Source organism: Kazachstania africana, chromosome 1 (genome assembly GCF_000304475.1).
Source record: "Kazachstania africana CBS 2517 chromosome 1, complete genome".
Taxonomy (NCBI): Eukaryota; Fungi; Ascomycota; class Saccharomycetes; order Saccharomycetales; family Saccharomycetaceae; genus Kazachstania; species Kazachstania africana.
In genome coordinates, this window is record NC_018940.1 from 622,649 (window position 1) to 637,625 (window position 14,977).

A 14,977-nucleotide genomic window follows, 5' to 3' on the forward strand; every position below is an offset into this window, starting at 1 on the left:
GGAATTGGTCGAATATTGAAAGTTTATAAACTAGTCTAATCTGTCCTTTACTCATTTTGCATGCCCTTCTTAGCTAATTCTACTTTAACCAAGACAATCAATCATTGAACAAAATAGAGATAATGTCCCCAGTTCTAAACGTTGCCGTTGTAGGTACAGGTATCTTCGCCAAGGATGGTCATTTACCCGTGTATTCTGCTCATCCAGATAAATTTAACGTCGTTGCTGCTTTTAACAGAACTAAGAGTAAGGCTTTAGACTTTGCTAAGGCTGCTGGTGTACCTGAGGAGAAAGTGTACGATACAATTGAGGAAGTTATGAATGATAAGAATGTCACTTACATTGATGGTTTACTACCTGTTCAATTGAATCCAACCCTTGTTAAAAAGGCAATTGAAGCTGGAAAGCCAATACTTTTAGAAAAACCAATTGCCGCTAACATGGCTCAAGCTAGAGAAGTTGTTGAATTAGCCGAAAAGACAGATTTGCCTATTGCTATCGCTGAAAACTGGTCCTATTTAGAATGTATCGATGTTGCTAAAAAGCATATACAAAGAATAGGCCCTGTTGTTGCTTTTACACACAATTCAACTGGTCCTTTTGTGAAAAATAACAAGTACTTGGCGACAACCTGGAGACAAAATCCTGAACATATTGGTGGATTTTTATCCGATGGTGGTGTTCATCAATTAGCCCTTGTGACCGCCTTAGTCGGTGACATAGACACTGTTTCTGCTCACACTGCACAAGTTCGTAAGGAATCCGGAGATTGTGATATCGTCTTTTCTACTGTCACTGTTAAAGACAGTGGTATCATCGGTACTTTCACTTATGGTTCAGCTTTCGGTGCCACCGAAAAATCTGTCTATTTGAAAATCTATGGTAAAAACGGTAATGTAACTGTGGATTTATCTGATAAGACTGCCCCTGTAGTTAAAGTGAGAGTAGGAGACTGTGCTGAAAACGCACAAGATGAAGAGATTTACCCAATCGACCAAGATTCTTCATTTGGTGTTCAAGCTGAATTCTTGAACTTCCATGAAGCTGTCGCTAAGAACGATAAATCTTTGTTAGTTAGCACTCCAAGGGTGGCATTCCATCACTTAGCGTGTGTCGCAGCCTTTTTAGAATCTTCTGATAAGAAGGGTGATAACGTTAAAGTGGAAAGACTTTAAGTTGACTTAGTTACAAATGCGTATATAGAAAAGTTTTTATAGAAGTTCTTCTATTTCAAATTATCTCTTATTCAGGATTTTCTTTAGATTCTTGCTTTGTAAAGCACTCGCTGCTGCATTATGTTGTGCTATTTTCTTACTTCTCCCAGTACCTTCAGAGAGAAAAGTACCCACTCCCATTATTCTACATGTAGTATGAAACTCTCCAGAGTCGGTTTCTTCGACCAGATACTCTGGGTAGCAATCACACTTTGCAAGAAGTGTATGCAATTTCGACGATGCTTCCTTATCATAATGTTGAGCACCTTTTTTCGACGAGTATTTGGAAGTTCCATCATTACTATTACGCTGACGCAACGAGCTATTTTGGGTCCTTGACGATCTATCCCTATTATTAGCATCTAACGCTGGATCTAAAAACATGGGTTTACTTTTTGTTCTTATATTTCTTTTTGCTGTGTCTCTATTGCCTTTAGAAGGTTCATTAAACTTATTAGTTCTGTTAAAATCCTCATTTTTCTCTTTGTATTGTCTTGCACTACTATTGAATGTCTTAACACTGTTTGAGGTAGTGGCAGTTCTTCTTTCGGGAACTTTTTTCGATTTTGGTACTAAATTAGATAGATTTCTATAGTTCTCTTTCTTTTTTAATTTTTGTGTAGTTTGTCTTGGCTCATTTCTTGGAGCAAACATTTCATCTTTATTTAATGAAGAAGCAGATGAAGGAGTTGATTCGTTGCTTATCTCGTGTGATGATAATTGTTCCAATAACTCAAAATTACTTAGAGCATCCATAGCAGCCCTTTGCTCAGCGTCCTTGATATCAATTCCGGTTCCTTCCCCTAATATATACTCACCCAGTTCTACCCTCACATTATATGGAGAGTTCTTAGACAGAATTCTATATGAGATTTTTTTTTGTAACACATTAAACTGTAGAATTTTGGCTAATTCGTTCTTGGCATTTTTATTGACGGATTGCAATTGTGAAGTTTCGTCCACCAAATGTTCATTTGACAGCTCTTCGATCCAATTAGCAAGTTCTTCGAAGTCCACACCAAATCTATCAACCGCTAAAGCTCCAATATAAGCTTCCATACAGCCAGCATATTGCTTCTCTTTCTTTTCTTTCTTATTTAATGCAGCAGGAGGAATATTTTCAAGTAGTTTTTCTTTGAAGCCCAATTTTTCATAGAGTCTTTCCAAATTACTGTTGTTGATAATACACTGCTTCATTCTTGTCAAAGTAGCTTCGTTTGTATATGGATATTTTCTGTATAGAACATAGGAAACTAATGCGTTCAACCAATTTTCACCAACAAATTGTAGACGTTCATTACACATGGCAATTCGTTGTTCTTCAGTCAAATTAACGTTACTATTTATAAAGCTCTTATGTATAAAAGCCAACACTTCCAGAGGAGCGTCTGTTACAACAGGGTATTCGATGTGGCCTCCTAAAGGTGACGAATTTTCATCAAATTCATACTTCTTGAAAATCTCACCCATATCAAACACCGATCTTGCGTTTTTTACATGGTTTGCTGCAAGCATCTGGGCATGTGACAGCGGCAAGCACAGGATAGACCAGTGGACTTGTTCCAATAAATTTATCAATGGTATTGCCATTTTTGGATAGTTCGCTCAATTCCTCTTGAGAAAGTGCGAGTTCATATATGGTATTCATGGAGTGCTTTAGTTGCAAACATGCATTTCGGAGCTTATAAAATGTTCTAACATTCTCAGCTGTCTTATCAATAGACCGTGATTTAGGAGTGCCCATTAGTACAGAATTCGTTATCGATGTGCTGAAATCTTATTGTTACAGTTCAAACTTTTTCGACTGCTATATGTGACAAAATGTAATGAATGTTGTGAGAAAAATGTTTCAGTCGCTGATTATCAACTGTAATACGTATTTTTACCCTATCAATTATTGGTATTCTTCAACCTCGAAGAATACTGGCTGTAAGGTTCTACAGTTGTCTCTTAAGGTGTATATCCTTTTCGTTGATACGCTCATTGTTCGGTATAAACTTTTTTTCGTCTTTCTTATGTTTCTAGAAATGACAGACACTTGAATAAAAGGAATATTGCTCTGATAACAACAATCTAGTCATAAAAAGATATCCAAATGTATCTATATATTTGGTGGTGATTGTTATGTAATTCTATCAAGAGAAAGTAAGATAGTAAAAGTAGAAAAGAAACATTGGTTTGCTAAGCAGCATAATTGCCAAAATAGCGGTAAAACTTCATCCCTGGTGAAGAACTAGAATGGAATATAGAACTGAGTTTACATGATATAGTCATACCACATATAATATACGATGAGGTCTCGTGCTAAAAAATTATTATTTCAAAAGAATAATGTTACTGATATATTGGAGGGCACTTATATCAGCAGCCTTTTGTGTTCTCTTTTTATGTGACTTATGAAATAAAAGTCTCGAAATAGAATATATACATACATATAACTCCAAGTTGAACAATTATAAATTTGGTAACTCACCTAAACTATCGTCTATGATATTAGCAAAAAGATCGAAATTGGATTCTAGAAGGGCATTCAGCATGTCCTGGTCATTAAAAGAGAACACATTCTTGTTTGAAAAAGGTGTGGCTTCTCTCTGATTCAATTTTGCATTGCCAAAAAGATACTCCACACCTTCTAAAAGTGCCATATCAAGACTTTGTAATACGTCAGAATTCATTAAATAGTCATTGATAATATCGTCGTATCTTGGAGTAATGCCCCACTTCATACCTATCTTGTCAATAATACGATCAAAAGATTGACTTTTCACTGTTGCACCGTTCCAGAAACCGGTTACAGTACTAGATAACACATTGTTATCAATCATATACAGTAAGTATCTAAGCATAAGCACAGCTTGCTGACAGCTGAAATAGGTACTTCCTAATTTATCGGATGCAGAATTAGTCAAAAGCTCTATCTGATTGCGAAGATTGTCCATAACAGAAGTAACAAGTAGATCAGACACTTTTTTCTCATCATTATTCGAAGTAAGTCTTTTATTCTGCTGCTGCAGTTTTCTAAATTCACTTTTGAAGGAGAGCCTCATACAAAAGCCCATTTGGATAAGCCATATTTTTACCATAGTAAAAATTACCAGTTTATTCAAAGAGTACTCAAATTCTTCCTTGATACGAGAAGCGAGTTTTCCATTCAAGTAGTCCAGAATTATTCGTGCCAATTGTAGGTATTTTCTGATACATTCTATGGAAAACATATCGTAAAGTTCCTTATAGCTGCCCCAATCTTTAGCAGATTTCATTTCAAAATGTGCTGCTAATAGACTATAGGTAGACATAAGACTGCTTAAGCCAATCAAATTAACCGTCAAATTCTCAACGAATTCTACGCTATTGATATCCACTTTTGCTCCTCTGAAATGCATATCTACATATTCCTTTTCAGAGGCATGGCCATTTACGAGATCAGAATAAGGAAACTTCTGGCTCATGAAGTCGTTCAGTCTTTCAATGTTCTCTAACACATCGGCTAATGATGTTCCATTATTAATTGGTGCCAGGCTGTTCATTAGACGGACTAAGTTAATGTGGAACTCATATTTGTTTTTTTGAACGTTGAATAGTCTTCTGTCAAAGTCAGAGGCATGCCTGAAGCCTTTCATGAAATTTTTCGATAAATAGTCATCGCGATGGTCAAGCATGAAACATTTAAGTTGTTCATAATCTCTACAAGTTGATCCAGCGTCCTGCGTGATAATAAGTAACCTCAGTGACTGGAGACTAATCCACAATCTTCTTCTAAAGATAAAAAAAGACTCTTCAAAGGCAGGATTGTTTTGAAACCTCGTAAAATATGAAGGATCTTGAAAAAGACCTAGTGTATTTGCTAGTTCAGTTACGCACTTTAAAGTTAAAATATCGTTGTGCATAGAATGTGTTGCTCCATTTTCTGGGTCCAAATATTCTGAAATGAAAATAAGAAGCATGCAACAAAGAATGTTCTCGTTTGTGAATTTGAATCCATTCAATAAAGATAACAATTTCTGGGAGAATATTACAAATTGCTTCGCCGTTTCTGAAGAATTGTTTTTAGTGTCATCTGATTTCTTGGTCAAAAGACTATCACTTCTCAAAGAAATTGATAAGATCAATAAGAAAATAACCAACGTTTCCAATTTTGGTCTTATGTTGGAGTTAAAAACCTTAATTTCGTAACGGTTACCTGGTATCTCGACCAAAATTTCAGATATTTTTCTTTCAAAAGAAGGTATATCAATTAATGGGAAAAAGGGATAGATATTCTCGTAGAAGTTTTTTAGTAGTAAATTGATCTGCTGTTTATCCACTAATATTAATTCAACCTCTCTTAAAAGGGTCTTTATGGAGGAAAGAAGATTTGGGTGCATAGTATCTTCGATTGTATATAGTGTGTTGAAATAGTCCAAAGGAAGTTGATTTGTCACATAATTATTGGATTTTTCAACCCACTTGGCTATGACAGTTTCTATGAAGGATAAAGGGCTTAGTTGATTTCCTAGTAGTTCATTAGAATATACAGTATCGTTTGATATCCCATTCAGTCTATATTGTAGATCAGCCATAGTGCTTCCATGCAGAAAAGCACAGAGAACCCTCTTGTATGGATCATGTTGAATCATAGAATGGCAACTGAGAGGCATGTCATAGTATGTAGTCGAGCCATACGTAACATAAGTGTCTCTTGGCTTCAATAAATCTAATCGAATGTCAATAGTAATATTTTTATGTTTAAAGTACTCCAGGTCGAACACGGTATTACCTAAATTATGGCTATGAAATGTAAGAGTACTGCCACTATCTATATTGCTGTTACCGTCGGTACTTATATCAGTAAAAGACGTGGACAGCTTTAAAGTATGGTTGGAAGAATCATCTGGTATGGTTATCTGGCTGGCATTCTCTGATTCGTAAGCGCAAACTTTACCATCTTTTTTGCATCTGTTACAATAAGGTCTGGCTTTATCACATTTCAACTTTCTACTCCTGCATTCCAAGCAAACGTAGCTGGGCCTTTGCTTTCTTTGACGTTTTTCCTGCATCTTGTCGTAGTTATCTTCAAGTCAGTTCTGCATGAAGTAAGCTATCAATATTAGTATAGGTTATCAAATCTTTTGGAAATATTTGGAGGTATGGGTTTCACGCTCTTAAAAGTAAACTGAACTGATTACTTCTTTGGTGGAATCAACAGCGCTACGACACAATCTATAGATGTATTTAAGCATTAACTATTAGAGTATCTTATTTGCCCATTTTATTCATGTAAAATAACTTGTACTCGCGGAATTTGTGTATTGTGAAAACACATGACAACCCAGTTATTGGGCTGAAAACCAGACATTTTACCCTGTGGATTGTTTTATTATAGTGTGGAAAATTAAGACTCATGAATACACCGAGTATATATTGGTCATTACTGAGTTTCTTTGTAATGAATACTGTAAGCATCTAAAAGTTTGAGCTTCATCTCTTTTATTTTTAATTTTAGTTAGAGGTTAAAGAAAATTTGGGTTATAAGAGTGTATTTAAATTTGAATCAATTGTTGTAACATTGGCTAAAATTATGAAATAAATAATTTTCCAACTATATTACTTGAATTCTATCCAAATAATCCATAATAAATAAATCACGGGACAACATTACTGTGTCTGTTCTCTTCTTGTCATGTATGTCACTGTTAGATATTTACCATATTGGATCTTTTCTTGTGCGAAAAATTCGTCGCATCGAATCTTGAAAAATGTATTCTACCTTTGGACCTTCATTTATATATGACTCGATTGTGAAAAATTGAATAAAGTACAAGGATAACCATGGAGGCCCAACTAGTCCCTATTACTCAAAGTCCATACACTGAAAGGGATGCACATAACTTAAGGAAATTCTACAAAATCCAGAATGCTTGCTCACAGCTAGAGGCATCAATCAATGTTCTATATGAAAATGCACTATCTACTGAAGAAATCGATTCAATGCTTAAACATGGAACTAATTTGGAAAAACTTATTGCCGCCAGCCCTGCAATGCATGTAGCAAGCCGTTTGAAAGCGGCTAAGAAAGTGCTGGATATTCAATCGGTTTTCAAGCAGTACAATTTTGAAAGTGACAACTCACCTGTTGATGAATACATCCATTATCCTATTTGTACAGATCGTCGCCTGGAGAATTTGGCATTTATTCATAGTTCGTATCCAAATATGAATGTTAAGTTAACGGAAACTCAGAAAATTGTAATGTGTAATGAACGGTTAGAATTCCTTGGTGATAGTTGGCTGGGTGCCCTTGTTGCATACATCATATACAATAAATACCCTTATGCTGATGAAGGGGCATTATCGAAAATGAAGGATGCGATAGTTAGTAATAGCAATTTAGAGAAAATCTGCACGAAGCTGGGCTTCAAAGAGAGATTGCTTGAAAATATCCCACGTTCATCAATGAAAATCAAGAATAAATTCTCAAAATACTATGCAGACTGTGTGGAAGCATATATCGGTGCTCTAGTGGTCGACAGATTTTCAGCAGAGTTCAAAGATATAGCAGATTGGCTAACTGAACTTGCTCAAGAACATTTTGAAGAGCTGGGCCCAGACATGTTTAAAAAACCGTTAAATAAAAATGCCAAAGGTGAATTGGCTGAATTTTTACAATTTAATAAACTTGGGCTGAAATTGGCCTACGTCAGAGTTACAAACAAGACGCCATTCAAGGTTCAACTTAAATTAGGAACGATACTTCTGGCAGAAGGCCAGGGGCCCAATGTTCGAGAAGCAGAACATAGAGCTGCGATGGAGGTTCTCGCTAATAAGGAGTTAATTGAAAAATACTCATTATGTGAACTTGAAAACAACGATTTTATGAACCATGTCATCGAAGAGGCGTCAGAAAAAGATCAAAAAGAAGTAAAAATCGAGATAGGCCCTGGAACAACCAACTATGGACATATGCTGGGCGAAGAAAAAAGCTCAACGTCTGATCCTCTATTAGCAACAACAGGACCAAATAGCCAGAGCTCTACAGACCCCAACTCAATCATGAAGGAAATTATGGACCGTATGACTTCTCTCGTACCTTCACTGATTTCTGAAGCTATCGAAAGCATAATACAGGAGGATAATTCCGGCATATCAATCTCTGAGCCGTCAATGTCTGAGAATGAGCCAAGGCAACTAGTGGAAAATGATAACAGTACAAAATTTTCGAAAAATAATATTACTATAAAACATAGCAATAAACCTCCCGAAGATTTAAAGACAAATGATATAGAATATGATAAAGAATCGTCGGGTAGGCTGTATGCCCTTCTAGGATCTATTAAGTTGCACCCAGACTATGAAATTTTTCAAGAAGGACCGTCTGAATTTCATGCAATTTGTTCCATCAAAGGAACAGGCACATTCTTGGGAGAAGGTACAGGCAGAAGCAAAAAGATTGCACAGCATATAGCAGCAGGGAATGCGCTTAACAGCGAAGCATTACAGGATATACTGACAAATACCTGAAAAACAGGTCATTGCAAAGATATATGCAACACATTTTATATTTATGATTTATAATATATTTTTATAGCATTTGTGGGTCGAGGAACAATAGAAATCATGTTTATTCGAATAGTACTCGTGGATTTTAGTGTTGTTTCTTGTCAGATGTACTATGATCGAAGCTGTAAAAACAAATAAAAATAATGAAGGATGCGAGGTTCGAACTCGCGCGGACACCGTCCAACAGATCTTAAGTCTGCCGCCTTAGACCACTCGGCCAACCCTCCAATGTGATTAGTGTTTTGTTGTAACATAAACTGGGGAACTACAACATTATGCTCTAATTTCCTCTGACTGCTTTCCCAGAATCAAAACCTAGACACCCGCTGTCCAATTTATTAAACTAAATATTTCACATTATTGAATTTGGTTGAATATTAGTGAAAACTTTCCATAGACGCAACTTTTGTCATCTTGAAGAATTCCACACCATAAAAAGGAATTCTTCGTCATATTTGTTCTTAAATCTTTTATTTACTTTATAATTTTATATATTAAAAAAGACAAGCTTTTGATACGCTTTTAGCTATAGTTATATGATCAGATCGATCTCCAAGCTCTCTGTCCCTGAATTAGAATATAGACAAGCCGTGTCATATTCTCTCTGTATTATCTGTCTTGTTACCGTATTGAACTTACAATATGTCTTCTGAAATGCTTATTTAAACATATACCTCAAAAACAAGCTTTTTAACACACAATATATTATTCTAATACTACATTGGTTTGAATTCTTCAACAGAAAAGGGACCTATTCCGTAGAAACAATAAATGCTGTAAACACTAATTTCTGATGCAGGAAAGTAGGGATGAATAGATACATTCGTATGGGAGGATCTTTATACCAGAAAATACTACAATAAATAATCTCAACTTTTAATTGAGAAGTTTCAAGTCCAAGTCTTATTCTGAAATGATCCAAGTTGAATTAGGTTGAAGTGAGCTCGACGTATCTCCGGCCTCGTTTATAGGTATTAATTGGTTGTCCTGTAGCCAGTTTTAAGCTTGTTTTGCTAGGGTTAATGAGGGTAGCACTAATCGATGCACAGGGCCTATTGCACACTTCAAGGACACTATAGCAGAATGATCTATGTAAAGAGCTACATCCTTTCAAAATACTACATTATTCATTAAGCAGGAGGTACAATTTCTCTCAGCGTCTATTTATTCACAAAAATTGTACCTGAATGAGAAAAATCTGAATACAATATGGAAGGCACAGTGAAATTTGCTGCGTGATGCTGTTTAAGGTTTATAGCCACAACTCTTTAAAGAAGTTATATCCATTATAGCAACGAGTGCCTTCATCAACTAATTGTGAAAACTATAACTACGCGAAAAAAAGATTCATTTGTGTTAATTATATATACACGAGAAATTACTTTGATATAAGATTCATTACGAGAATCAAAACATAATGCAGATATGATGAAATCCATACAAGCTTTTGTCAATGATTTCTTCCATAATGCTGAAAATGAGGATGAACGAGGAAGACAAGCGAGAAGGTCTAGTGTGGTCCATAACGATATGGGAATGCGAATCAGGAAGAAATCGAATAAGATACGAAATGCACATAAGCTGAGGCCGAAAGAACATGGAAATCGAATTGGCAAGATTAGTGGTGCTAGTAGGAATGTTGCCCTAAGTAAACGATATACCAATAAAAGTCAAAGATCATTTAGTACATTTTTTAAATTTATTAAATCGATGTTTTCGAACGACGAGCAGAACTTACGGAGATTAAAGAATGAATGTTCTAATATTTACGTTAATAGTCCAAATTTAGAATCCAAGACTAATGAAGAATATAGGAAGATCAAAAATAGAATAGAAAGTAGTGATGCATTCAAGAGGAAGCTCAATGAATTAAAATACGATCGTACTCAAATTGAAAAGATAAGGAAAACTACGCGATTAAACAAGCATGCACGCTCTCCAAGGAAGAATGGTGTTCTAGACGATCGACTGAAACTATTAAATAAAGAGGTCCAAGACTTGAAGAGAAGGTTACATGATAAATCAGTTGAATTGGAGCTGGTAGATGCTAGGTTGGATACGGCTTTAAAAGATAATAAATGGCTAAGGTCAAGAATTGCTGATATGGAGCTTACTGAGGAGAAGGGAAGCAACATTTCTCAGCATAAGATGCCTCATATTTCTACAAGTTTCAAAGATTCACTTCAGTATTCGAGTCCGACAAAATTCAAACGTTATGACAGCAACATTTTGGAGTCTGACGAGATCAAAGACATACTTAAACAGTATGGTGATGATAAGGACTACAATTCAGATGATGATACTGGATCATTATCTCCAATTCGAATCGATTACTCGAAGTATTCTGGTACCTAAGCTTAATAGGACCAAAACGGACACTTTTCATTTTGATATTTTCGTTAAAATTATATATATATATTTGTATTATTATCAATATCAGACACTTTTGCGCTTCTCATTTTTACTTTGATTAAAACGGTATCAGATCCTAGAATAAAGACATCAGCATCTGGATTTGCTCGTAGCAGAAGCCTTTTGTAATATTTTGACTCTTGACCCAGAGGATTTATGATTTCAGCTACCCCTCTGATGCTTGCGCTTATTTGGTTCAATTCACCTTCAGTGAGATCTTGTAATAGATTGACAAATCTCGCATTATTACTAGAGCTTGGTGAGGACGGCGATGGCGCAGTGGCTTTCTTAGGTGTAAGACTATTAGCAGCCAACCAATCATGGAACAGGAGCGATATTGTTGGATTTGCCAGCATATTTTCGTATTTTTCAGAATGGCGTGAAGTTGCAAATATTACATAATCGTTGTTATCTGTTGGGTCAAAACTATCGCTCGAAGATATATAAATGTAATTCATTAAGGAAACAGAAGGGACACAACTACTTGAGCATGTTGCTACGTGGACATACTTAGAGACTTTTATCAGATCTATCAATCCTCGTGGAAATTTGTCAACAGTTGACATTACAATTTTTGTCTATGATCGATCGTCGCATCACATCTGAAGATATAGCTATTTCAATTGAAAATTACACAATCAGTTTCTCTTTTCCGCAGATGTTAATGAAAATTTCCGTCACCATAACAACGTATAGAGAGAGTGCCTTCCGAAAGAAAAAAGTACTACTGATACGTATATGAATTATGTGATCGCTACATAATGACTACAAATATATCCAGTGTAACAGCGATGAATATTTTAAGAATCCTTTATGTTTCCAATTTGCCCATTTCTTTTTCGGCTTTTAATTGGGTTAAAAAGTCAGACCAGCTGAGTAAGATTTCTTCACAAACTGGATGGAATGCGTCCAAATTTTTGTCATTAATGATGACTTTTAACAGCTTATGCAATTTACTTTTCCGTAAAGTATCGATATCAAAAAAGGGAGGAACATTACTCAAATTTTCAACTATTTTGTTCAATAACTTATGTGATTCGTTAATTTCGTTAATTGTTGGCTTTGATTCTCTTTGTATGAGATTTTTTTGTATTCTCCTACGAAACAACATTGCAATTTCAACTCTTCTTGACCTGTCCAATTTGTTACGAACTTTTCTCTCCTTCCTTTTCTTATCTAGTTCCTTATATTTATCGCTTTTAATATTATTTACAGTTTGTTCAATGTAATTTTCATTATTTTGATCTATATTGGTCCTTTTTCTAGTACCTGATGATCTTCTCGATTCATTATTTTTAGATGATGAGCTATCCTCCTGCTTATATGCTGCGGAATCTTTAGCATTCTTTCTATCATCTTTTCGATCTGAAAAAGGATTTTTTCCAAATATTATATTATTTTCCAGATCATTTATGTGGTCTAGTTCACCTTTTCTCTTCTCTTCTACAAATCTTTTAACGATCAACTTTTTCAGATCGTTCTTATAATTCTTAGCCTGTTTATAAGCTTCTATCAAATCAGTTTGATTCGAACTTTTGGCCTCGAGAAACTGTACTATTATTTTATCGTCCAGTGACTTTAACCGATGGGGTTGTTCCCAATAGTAGGTAGGATCATTGAAAAAACATACTGCTACACAGTCTGGTTTTCTTTTACGGAGGACATCCTTTCGAAGAAATCTTTGAGGGAAAATCACTGCTGGCCACGGAGGAAATGAACCAACTTTACACAGAACCAAATCACCAGTCTTAAACTGTGGCGACATGAAATAAAAACTTGATCAATTGAGTCTGCTTTATTTCATTAAAATGGACTTGGCTGTTGTTTTCATCTCTTCAAAATTTTTCTAATATTTAGAAAAAAGTTGAAAACAGCACGCATACCCGGACGCTTCCTGGACATCTTGAAATTGAAGATATCCTTATAACTTCGATTGGAGTGGATGTAATCACTTGTCTTCTGTAGGTAGATCAACACTGGATTCAGTTTTGTGATTGTCAGTTGGTTCTGGGTTTGTGCCTGTTTGTTTTGCATTTGTTCTTTGAATGATACTATCTACTTTGTCAGTTAGATCAGGAAATTCTTCTATAATCTTCTCAGCCAGTGAGTCCCGCAATTGTTTCAGACCATGCATCTTGGCTCGTTGGTATTGATTCGATCTACGAATAGCTTCTACAAATTCTCTAGTATAAATATCGGGATTTCTGCCATCTTCAATATACTGTACTACTTCCAGTGGAATGTTAGTCTTATTCAAATGGGAGTCCGGATCATTACTTCTTTGATTCAATTTAAACAATCTATCTACATTTCTTTTCAGATTTGTTATCATACCTTGAGTTGCCTCTCTAGTACCTGGAAAATCGTAAACTGACACACCAAGTTCGATAAAGGACTCAATTATGGAAGCAACCTGTTGTTCAGTGGTATCTAATTCAACGTGTAATTCCTTCAACTCGTTCTCCTCTCCTGACATGGTTGCACTTCTTTAAATTCTATTAAATTACTCTTCAAAGTGGTGAAAGTACTAAAACTTTTCAAGTAGAATTATAACTGTCGCACGAAAATATTTGAAAAATTTATTGAGTTTCTTGGCTAACGATGAGAGGGAAAATATAAAACAAACATCTCTCAATAAGAAAAGATTTTTTGAATGTTTTATTGTAAATAATTAATTATTTTCTTGTTCATTTTTTTTCCCCTCTAAAGTATATCTGATTTCTTATATAAATGTGTGTTTGATAGTATATTTAAAAAGCAAATAGAAAATAGAATTAGTATGGTAGTCATAGAAAAAAACAACTTTAGAATTTGCTTTTGAAGTCCCCAATAATATTTACTCTCATAATAAGACACACTTCCTCTTCTTCTTTTTGTCAGTGCTGGTCTTCTTCTTACCGTTGGTCTTTGATTTACCCATCAAAGAAGCCCTGGTAGCAGCTTCGAAGACTTCTCTGACACCATAACCTGTCTTGGCAGAACACTCGTAATAACCGCTGGCACCGATTTGATCAGCAACAGATTGACCGTCAGCTGAGGTGACAGGTTGTTGACCTTCCTCTCTTAATAATTCAATGGTTTGTGGGTCATTTCTTAAATCGACTTTACAGCCAACAAGAATAATTGGAACACCTTGACAGAAATGTAAGACTTCGGCAATCCATTTTTCCTGAACATTTTCTAGAGAATCTGGTAAATCAATGGAGAAACAAATTAAAACAACGTTAGAGTCTGGATAGGATAATGGTCTCAATCTATCATAATCTTCTTGACCTGCAGTATCCCATAAAGCTAATTCTACACGTCTACCATCAACTTCAACGTCTGCAACATAGTTTTCAAAAACTGTGGGAACATAAACTTCTGGGAATTGGCCCTTGGAGAAAACTATCAAAAGACATGTCTTACCACAGGCACCATCACCTACTATAACTAACTTTCTTCTAATACTATTACCAACTTGTTGAGACATTGTCTACACTATTTTATTGTATGTTTATTTACACTAGGAATCCAAAACACGGTAAAAACGGAGAGAGTAAAGGAAAATTTTTGGTGAGAAAACTACCTCTGTTTAATGAATATTTAATGAATATTTAGTTAATTTGGGACTTAATCGCAAAATGTCCTATTCTCAATTCTCTTGGATTGTTTAACTCTTCAAATTTATCTGTTGTAAAAGTGAATGAGATCAAACAAAAATTTTTTGTTTCCTTTTTTCCTTACTTCGTTTTGCGTTATGGCAAAAAAAAATTTCACGACAGGAAAAAAACCTATTACCGTATCGGCACCATTGCGCCATTCTGAAAGAGAAA

General features: G+C 35.3%; 9 protein-coding genes and 1 non-coding gene across 10 annotated transcripts; 3 read left to right on the forward strand and 7 right to left on the reverse strand.

Moving 5' to 3' along the window:
* Nucleotides 1-122: 122 nt before the first annotated feature.
* Nucleotides 123-1,175, forward strand: KAFR0A03040 (uncharacterized protein; the record flags this gene model as incomplete). The annotated part of the gene is made up of 1 exon (XM_003954825.1): nucleotides 123-1,175. The coding sequence occupies one exon, from the start codon at nucleotides 123-125 to the stop codon at nucleotides 1,173-1,175; it is 1,053 nt and encodes a 350-aa protein (XP_003954874.1).
* A 60-nt stretch (nucleotides 1,176-1,235) lies between these two features.
* Nucleotides 1,236-2,804, reverse strand: KAFR0A03050 (uncharacterized protein; the record flags this gene model as incomplete). The annotated part of the gene is made up of 1 exon (XM_003954826.1): nucleotides 1,236-2,804. One exon carries the CDS (start codon nucleotides 2,802-2,804, stop codon nucleotides 1,236-1,238), a length of 1,569 nt encoding a protein of 522 aa, XP_003954875.1.
* An 863-nt stretch (nucleotides 2,805-3,667) lies between these two features.
* Nucleotides 3,668-6,250, reverse strand: KAFR0A03060 (uncharacterized protein; the record flags this gene model as incomplete). Its single annotated transcript, XM_003954827.1, has 1 exon — nucleotides 3,668-6,250. One exon carries the CDS (start codon nucleotides 6,248-6,250, stop codon nucleotides 3,668-3,670), a length of 2,583 nt encoding a protein of 860 aa, XP_003954876.1.
* Nucleotides 6,251-7,022: 772 nt separating this feature from the next.
* KAFR0A03070 (uncharacterized protein) lies at nucleotides 7,023-8,711 on the forward strand (the record flags this gene model as incomplete). Its single annotated transcript, XM_003954828.1, has 1 exon — nucleotides 7,023-8,711. One exon carries the CDS (start codon nucleotides 7,023-7,025, stop codon nucleotides 8,709-8,711), a length of 1,689 nt encoding a protein of 562 aa, XP_003954877.1.
* Nucleotides 8,712-8,894: 183 nt separating this feature from the next.
* Nucleotides 8,895-8,977, reverse strand: KAFR0Atrna2L. Its single transcript has one exon. It is a non-coding gene; the product is annotated as a tRNA-Leu (tRNA).
* Nucleotides 8,978-10,175: 1,198 nt separating this feature from the next.
* On the forward strand, nucleotides 10,176-11,105 carry NBP1 (Nbp1p; the record flags this gene model as incomplete). The annotated part of the gene is made up of 1 exon (XM_003954829.1): nucleotides 10,176-11,105. One exon carries the CDS (start codon nucleotides 10,176-10,178, stop codon nucleotides 11,103-11,105), a length of 930 nt encoding a protein of 309 aa, XP_003954878.1.
* Nucleotides 11,106-11,155: 50 nt separating this feature from the next.
* KAFR0A03090 (pyridoxal 5'-phosphate synthase) lies at nucleotides 11,156-11,728 on the reverse strand (the record flags this gene model as incomplete). Its single annotated transcript, XM_003954830.1, has 1 exon — nucleotides 11,156-11,728. The coding sequence occupies one exon, from the start codon at nucleotides 11,726-11,728 to the stop codon at nucleotides 11,156-11,158; it is 573 nt and encodes a 190-aa protein (XP_003954879.1).
* A 245-nt stretch (nucleotides 11,729-11,973) lies between these two features.
* On the reverse strand, nucleotides 11,974-12,927 carry PDP3 (Pdp3p; the record flags this gene model as incomplete). The annotated part of the gene is made up of 1 exon (XM_003954831.1): nucleotides 11,974-12,927. One exon carries the CDS (start codon nucleotides 12,925-12,927, stop codon nucleotides 11,974-11,976), a length of 954 nt encoding a protein of 317 aa, XP_003954880.1.
* A 183-nt stretch (nucleotides 12,928-13,110) lies between these two features.
* NUT2 (mediator complex subunit NUT2) lies at nucleotides 13,111-13,638 on the reverse strand (the record flags this gene model as incomplete). The annotated part of the gene is made up of 1 exon (XM_003954832.1): nucleotides 13,111-13,638. The coding sequence occupies one exon, from the start codon at nucleotides 13,636-13,638 to the stop codon at nucleotides 13,111-13,113; it is 528 nt and encodes a 175-aa protein (XP_003954881.1).
* A 366-nt stretch (nucleotides 13,639-14,004) lies between these two features.
* Nucleotides 14,005-14,634, reverse strand: KAFR0A03120 (Rho family protein; the record flags this gene model as incomplete). Its single annotated transcript, XM_003954833.1, has 1 exon — nucleotides 14,005-14,634. One exon carries the CDS (start codon nucleotides 14,632-14,634, stop codon nucleotides 14,005-14,007), a length of 630 nt encoding a protein of 209 aa, XP_003954882.1.
* Between the last annotated feature and the right edge of the window lie 343 nt (nucleotides 14,635-14,977).